General features: G+C 42.5%; 1 protein-coding gene and 1 long non-coding RNA gene across 2 annotated transcripts; one reads left to right on the top strand and one right to left on the bottom strand.

Annotated features, from left to right (window-relative positions):
- Positions 1-811: 811 nt before the first annotated feature.
- On the top strand, positions 812-3268 carry LOC125527115. The gene is made up of 3 exons (XR_007291974.1): positions 812-1139; positions 2110-2202; positions 2996-3268. It is a non-coding gene; the product is annotated as an uncharacterized LOC125527115 (long non-coding RNA).
- Positions 3269-4185: 917 nt separating this feature from the next.
- Positions 4186-6170, bottom strand: LOC125527116 (serine carboxypeptidase 1-like). Its single transcript, XM_048691684.1, has 8 exons — positions 6100-6170; positions 5675-5952; positions 5336-5598; positions 5022-5267; positions 4788-4897; positions 4622-4708; positions 4425-4533; positions 4186-4347 (listed from the first exon to the last, which is right to left on the bottom strand). The coding sequence occupies exons 1-8, from the start codon at positions 6168-6170 to the stop codon at positions 4186-4188; spliced, it is 1326 nt and encodes a 441-aa protein (XP_048547641.1).
- Between the last annotated feature and the right edge of the window lie 1482 nt (positions 6171-7652).

Here is a 7652-nt window from a genome sequence, read left to right as displayed (position 1 = left end):
TGTTATATCAAATAGAATAACTGATGAGAGGCAAGTTCCATAGTCCAGGACCCTACAAAATGTGTCATCAGTTTGTATTGATGCTGTCCCAAAATCCTATTGAACAAAGTTCGAATGATCCTCCGCCCTGCGAACTTAAATATGAGCATTTGCTCTATTTCACTGTCACGGCTCCATACACAATGTGACCCAGGGTTTAGGAACAGCGGACCGCTCCAAACCCATTTTTATTTCTTTTTCTTCTGTACCAGTTCGGCCTCTACAATCCTTTCTTATGGATGTAAATAGCGATAGTGTATTTGGTATTCTTGTAGGCTTGACACCAGACATGAAGTTGAGAGTTGTTCTGGTTTCATACCGTCCTTTATTTATATGCTTATTGATGGCATACAACTAGGATTTGACTGTGTTGTTCTCTTTTGAAATGGCCATGCGCAATGGCCTATAATCCCTGATTCCTTAGTTACGCAGGCCAAGTCCATAGGATTATTTTGGTGATCTCGTGAAGCTAGCTTAGTAGATACTGTGAGCTCAATACAGATGTCACTCCAATGGCTTGTGATCAATTCAAAATGAGAAGTTTTTGTGGGGCTAATATGTAGATTCGAATGGTTTATGAGGGATTCTTTGTAGTTAAGCACATTTGTTACCTCTGCCTATCCTCCTCTACTGTTTATTTTGACGCCCTGTGTGGCTGCTGACGAAACTAGCCCAGTGTTTTTAATTGTAATGAGGGTAGTCTTGCTTTGCGGGTTCACCTAGGTTAGAGATGTCAGAGATTATTACTTGGAACACAAGTGTTGGGAATTCTGTTTTTTCTTGCATGAGCTGTTGCACCTCTAGTTTGTTCTATTGTGTCCTGGACAGTGAGGGGAATTGAAGTATTTTGTAGTTCATGATTTTCTGGTTTAATATGCAAATCACTTATACATATATATTTCACTTGTTCAAATGTGGTAATTATCTTGGTTAATATGCACAGTGTCTCCTGTTTCACTCACTAACTTTGTAGTGTTTGATTTGATATGTATAGCAGAGAAGTGAATGTATGACGGTGATGTCGATTGTTGGCTGCCGGTGTGAACCAACAAATATGCCGAGACAACAGGCAGTTGATGGAAGCATCCAAGTTGAGCCAGGTCAGCAAGTCGTGAATCTAAACACCCATGTTTCATAAGTGCACTCTAAATTTAAGCAAATGCCTTAAATAATGTGTGTTCACTAGCAAGGGAATAATGGTATGCTCCAACCACTTGATACTTTATTCCAATATTTTTGAATGATACATACATCTGTTGATCAAGATCTCTTATAGCCACGATTACTCCTATTGTGGCTGTAGTACATGGGTTAGCATAGTCAATTTAAGTAACAAGAATCTAGTTGATGTCATTAAGCATAACTAGGATGTGAACCAGAATTCTAATTGTCTCTGGTGTCAAGCAGAATATGTTTGTTTCAAGTTCTGTATGAGGTTTGGCCACAATTCAGAAAATCATTGATCCTGCCAACTCTGTCTTTTACGTGTTAAGAGCTAACATGTATTTTCGTAGTCGTACTTCTGCCTTCATAGGATTTTGGACAGCCAGATCAATATCAACTTGATGTAGCCCACATTCTAGATATTCTGGACAATGGAGTTGGAACTTGCCTCTCATCAGTTATTCTATTTGATATAACATGTGTAGTGTGTTCTCTCTGATATGTTTTAGTTTTGCAGCATTGCTTTGCAATAAGCTAGGACTTTGTTTTGTGATATTTAAATATACAATATATCAAAGGTTTACTGGTGAACTGTTTGCATCATGCATAAATTTGGAAATTAATAGCTTAAGGATATTCTAGTTATGGGAAAATATGGACCCATGCTTGAAAAGGCAACTATAAAAATCACTACATTTTGAAAAATAACTTAGGTTTATTATTGCTAGGATCCAAGTAAGTAAAGGAAATAGAGATTATTAAGAAAAGATTGATACTACTATTATCTATCTCAATTTTGGTAAACAATAGTGTGAATCTAGCATCTAACAGACTTCTCAAAAAAAAATAGCATATATGTTTTAATATGGTTTATGGTAGCTCACAGTCTGAATTTTGTGCTTGCAGGTGCATTCACATCACCTTATCTTGTGCAGGCTATGGAAAAATACTTGGCTGTTCTTGCTGCTTTGAAATCTAATATCTAACAGTCTTAAGAAGGTATATCAACTTTTTAATATGTATACCATGTGCTTCCTGGCATCCTTGCTCCTAGGAAACTGAATATGTATAGCACTAGGTGGCTGCACTGTAACTTTGTTTATTATACATGTAGTATGACATTAAAACAATACACGTTTTAGCATATCTTGTTTTGCTGCTGATGCATATACATGCTTGCACTATTAATATACATGCAGTAATGATGAATCATCTCTCACACATGCACAAGCCTTGTTCCTACCGTTGTCACCCTGTATACATATATACTGGTTCATTTCATTTCATTATTGTTTCCTGTTATAAATAATAGTACTATGTTTGTCAAGTGGGCAGCAAGTATTGTTTACTAGTCAGCCCTTTGAGATGTACTTGCAGCATAAACGTTGAGTTTTATGCCGCTGCTCGTTGACCCAGTTGGCGTAAACTTCAAATGTTCACGTGTCAACAAGTTTACACGTCACGGCGAGGCTATTGTTTGTTAGTGATGCCATTTGTTGGCATGTTTATATGGCCTCAACTGCTACTACAATAGTACTTGAGTTCTGTGATGTATGTTTTGTTTATTTGTCATTTAACTTTCATTTGACAGGGTTTTCTATGGATTAATTTTAGGCAACTTCATGTTTACTCTCATTTTATAGTAGATGCAATGTTATTCTCATTTGTATGCACTATAAGATTTAAGAATTTTGGACAACATATAGTTCATTTTTATTTTTGTTTTATTCTCTTATTTCTATGATCTATTCATATCTACAAATATCTAATAAGGTTCTTGTAAATATGCCAGGGAAGATTACGTAGAGAGCTACTTGGTGCTACCATCAAAATCAGCCTTGACGTGATAGTTACCACAGGAGGACCCACAGGAAGAACATGAATAATAGCCTCAATAGCTTATATGTTATGTTGAGTAAAATGGGTTGTACTGGTTCCTAACCTTGCTGTGTGATATATTGTCCATCTATGCTTGTAAGTTATCACTTCATAGAAGGATTTTGTAAACTGCTATGTTGTATTTACATATGGATGGCTGCAAACTGGATCAACTGTGCAATGTTCTTACACTTTGCAAATACTAACTCTTGGGCCGAAATTGGCATTTGGAATTTTGAGACGCATTATGCAAAAAACGTTCTTGGTCAAAATTAGGCAGAAATAAATGGGTTAAAGAGGCAGAAATGAATGCGCTAACGGGCTTGTCCAGATTTAAACTGTGCCCAAATCAATGACGATTTTTGTGACGGAAAATAGTATCCACGTAGGCAGACATGTCATTTGAATTGGTCAATTGAAAATCCTATGTGGCGTCAGTCCATGACGGATTGTTCCCGTCACAGAGGTTTGGGCTTGGGCGGGCCTGGTGCAGATCCATGACGGTCAACAACCGTCAAGGAAGGGATGATGTGAAATTATGACGCGATATATATGATGGATTTCAGATCCGTCATGCACGGGGGCCTATGACAGTTTTTCACTGATCCATGACGGACTAGATCCGTCATGTATTAACAGATTTCTTATAGTGTCCTTTATTATTAGGTAAAGATGTATCTCAATAAGCACCAAAACTCCTTCCATATTGTACCTGCCTCTATTGAAGACAATTTGGATATCAATAGCCATAAAGCTTATAATTAGACCTAACATGTCGGCTAGAACCTTAGTCAGTATCTCATAACTGACATTGAGCAGACAGATGGGCATGAACTTCTGAAACTTTATTTAACCACGATAAGCAAAGTATAATGCACCCACAAAAAGACATAATGCATTACATTATTGAGTTGAAGAACGGCGTGTCCCTAACGGCCTTTGGACAACATACACAAGGTGGATGGATAAATCATCTTACAAAGAACTCCAAGATGTCATCAGGGACGTTATATGTCGCACTTAGTAAAAATAATATCCGGCTGGACTATCGGTTTCCCCGGCCGGTTGAAAACTTATAGAACCGCCAGGACTGGCGGTGTATGCTCATGGGCGCCATACGGAGCCCGCCGGTGGCAGAACACCTTTCATGAAGGAGTAGAAAAGAACAAGTGATCTCTTGGGCTGGAAGCTAGGGGCCATATGGCCAGCTCCTCGCACCGACGCAAACGTGAACCCTCCCTCGTATTGCTGAGCGTAGCCTCCAACCTATATTTGGCCATAATTCAGTTAGCACACAATCCAATCACAAGACCTAGATTAAGGGTTATTGCATATATTGTTACCTCGCTGTCAGGGGTGTACCATGGACGCCACGGTTTTGTGATTGCCAGATTGAGATCCTTGACAGAGTACCTCGTGGCGGTAATCGGGCACACATCGTCCATATCACCGCTGTCGTCGAATTAGCGATGATTTTATGATATAAGTGGCAGGAAAAAAAATCTTACTTTGGTGTCTCGAAGGTACTGCAAATGTTTACCTGTACAGCCAGACTCTTAACCCGTTGTCGACAAGCCAGGCAAGGGTTGGCACCATGGAAACCGGGGCATCGGTCCAGTGCAAGTTACTGTGGACAGAACAAGGTGGGGGTGAATATCCGGCTGGAAATATATATGCTAGGGTAAATAAGCAGGTGCGTTACTTACGCGCACTCTGACCACTTGGTGTTGGTTCGAACATGCATAGCCTTCTGCACCTTAGGATTATTGAAGTAGGCGGCGATGTAGGCCCCGATGCACGGATCATAGCCTGGTAACTGTCTCAATCACAGAAGCCAACTAATCAGCACTACAATCGATCAAATTTCTTAGTGAATAGTGATGGTGAGATTTCTAGAAGAGAAAGAATGTAGTATATTTGTTTCTTGTAGTAGTACGTACGTAGCTGCTGGAGTGGAGGCTCCCGTCCGGCGACTCGATGCAGACCGGGGCGTAGATGTTGTATCGGTCGATGTCGCCGATTTTGAACGACTTCTTGGCCTCGCCGCACGCTGTGCCCTCGAACCGCCCGAAGCTGCAGTGCTCGCTGATGTTGCCCCACACCTCGTCCGAGATCACCCCGTGGTTCCACAAGAACTCGTACGATCCCTTTGTGTTCATGTAGTCATCGAGGTACGGGTTGCCAACCTGCAGAAATAAACCCTTTATGTCAGATCAAAGCTCGCAACGCCGGCGGACATGATCAGGCAACTTACGAAGATGCCCTTGAGGTTCACGTCTGTGAGACCGAATTCGGCGAGGGCGACGATGACGGTGGCGAGCTGGGGGACGTAGTGCCCGCTGTAGCTCTCGCCGGCGATGTAGAAGTCGCGGCCCTTGTACTCGGGGAACCTCTCCAGCCAGTTGAGCAGGAAGAGGTAGGCGTCCACCGCGGTCCCCGCGTCGCCGCTCTCCACCGAAGCGTTCGAGTAGGAGAACCCGACGCCCGCCGGCGACTCCAGGAAGATCACATTCGCCACTGCACGACACCACAAGCCATCAGCTGAGATCACAGCGTGCATGAGGTTGTAAGAGAGGGTCCGCCGGTCACGCACCATTGTTCCAGGCATGCCTGTTTCGGCTCAGGGTCTTCCCGTCGGGGTTCACACGGAACGGGCCGAGCTCCGCCATGGCGCCGGCGCCGAGCGACGAGCACCCGGGCCCGCCGTTGAGCCAGAGCACGAGCGGCTTGGAGGAGGCCTCGTAGGGGGCCTCCACGAAGTAGTAGAAGAGCGCGCGGCCGTACTCCTCGCTCACCGTGACGTAGCCGGAGTACTGGTCGAAGTTGACGCGCGGGGGCTGGCCGGGCAGCGCCGCGATCCTGTCGGCCTCCCTGGTGCCCGCCGGCGGGCTGTCGCACTTGGTGGGCAGGTGGCGGAGGCTGCTGGCCGGGTCGGCCCACGTGTCCGGCTCCGCCGGCCCGCTGGCGCGCTTCTGGGCCCTCGATTCGATGAAGGCCCTCAGCACGTCCTTCTGCTGCAGGGTCACCGCCGCGTTCGCCAGCGATGATGCGCCCAGTACGATCGCCAGTACCACTGCCGCGTAGTACATGGTATGGTTCCTCATCGTAATCTGCGACGGGTGGTGACTTGCTGAGGATACGTAGATCGTTTTGGTGTTTTTATACTGGTATATGGACTTGTCAGGGGGAGCGGCAAAGCTACCACGAAACAGTTTATGTATTTCGGGCATTCCAAGATACATGCATCATATCGATGTTTGACTGAGCTCAACAATGCTATATTCCAGAGATCATTTTCGTTCCATAGTGCCGGACATTGTGAGCGTACGGCAATGAAGTCGACATCGAAATTATTTCCTGACGACGCCGTCGATGCCGAGGTGACATCTCTAGGCAACAGTCCAAACGATGAGACCGAGGTGACCAACTGTCCGCCGGTGCAATGGTTCATATTTTTTACTCCTTTGTTTTTATTTAGTCACATATTAGCTTTAGAAAAATTCACCAAATTTATAGAATATAATATAAACAATTACATCAACAAATAAATACGGTGTGAAAATATATTCATTGATACATCCGAAAGTATTGATTTGGTATTGTAGAAACTTTCTATAAACTTGATCAAAATTTACAAAACTTGACTCAAAACAAACCAAAATGCGGTGCAAATAAAAATAGAGGGGGTATTCTTTTTAAATTGTGAATCATGGTTCATACTTCATGGACCATCATCACCTATACAGAGCACTTGGGCTACAAGTTCTGGACTAGCCAAAATATGTGTCATTTGTGTTTTGGAAATAAGGACACTGGAAGTACAAGACCGTATCCCTCGGGATCCCTATACGCCGTGTAGGTCGCTGGGTAGCGAGCAATCGCGTACCACCTATGATCGCGAGAGCTATATCTCACTTAATACCAAATGTTAGCTCGGCTCACTAGAAGAGTTTTTCTCCCCCATCGTAACAGACCCGGATCGCTTTGTTGCTTTTTTTTTCTCGTTCACTGGCTAGTTTCCATGTTTTTCCTTCGCTCGCTCATTGTAGTTTTGTTGGTTTTTTCTTCTTTGCTGCTTATTGGTTGGACTTGGCTAGTTTTCACTGGGTTTTTTGTGTGTGTGTGTTCTTTTACTGTTTTCTTTGGTTTTCACTTTTTTGGTGTATTGTCCTGCTGGTTTTTTGTTCTTTCTTCATCTGTGTTTTCTCTGTAGTTTTTTAATGGCTATTTCTTTTCTCTGTGAATTCTTTATGGTTTTCATGAGGTTTATTTTTTTTCCTTTCAAATTTGTTTTGTTACTGTTTTCATTGGTTTTCTTCAGTTTTCAATATTTTTTTCTTTAGTTTTATTTACGGTATTCTTAAGATTTTCTTGGATTTTTTTTCTGTTTCTATGTTTTTCTTTATCGTTTACTTTGTTTCTTTTGCTTCTTATTTTCTTCATTTTTAATTGGTTTTCTTTGTTTCCTTCTTTGTTTTTGTCGGCTTCCATTCATTTGCATTAGTATCCATGGGGTTTATTTTCTTTATTTTCTTTGTTTTTCTTTTTGGCTTTTATTGTGTTACTTTGTT

The sequence above is a fragment of the Triticum urartu genome, unplaced genomic scaffold, assembly GCF_003073215.2.
Source record: "Triticum urartu cultivar G1812 unplaced genomic scaffold, Tu2.1 TuUngrouped_contig_2926, whole genome shotgun sequence".
Taxonomy (NCBI): Eukaryota; Viridiplantae; Streptophyta; class Magnoliopsida; order Poales; family Poaceae; genus Triticum; species Triticum urartu.
Note: the sequence above shows the minus strand (reverse complement) of the source record. Positions and strands in the feature narration are given on the sequence as shown.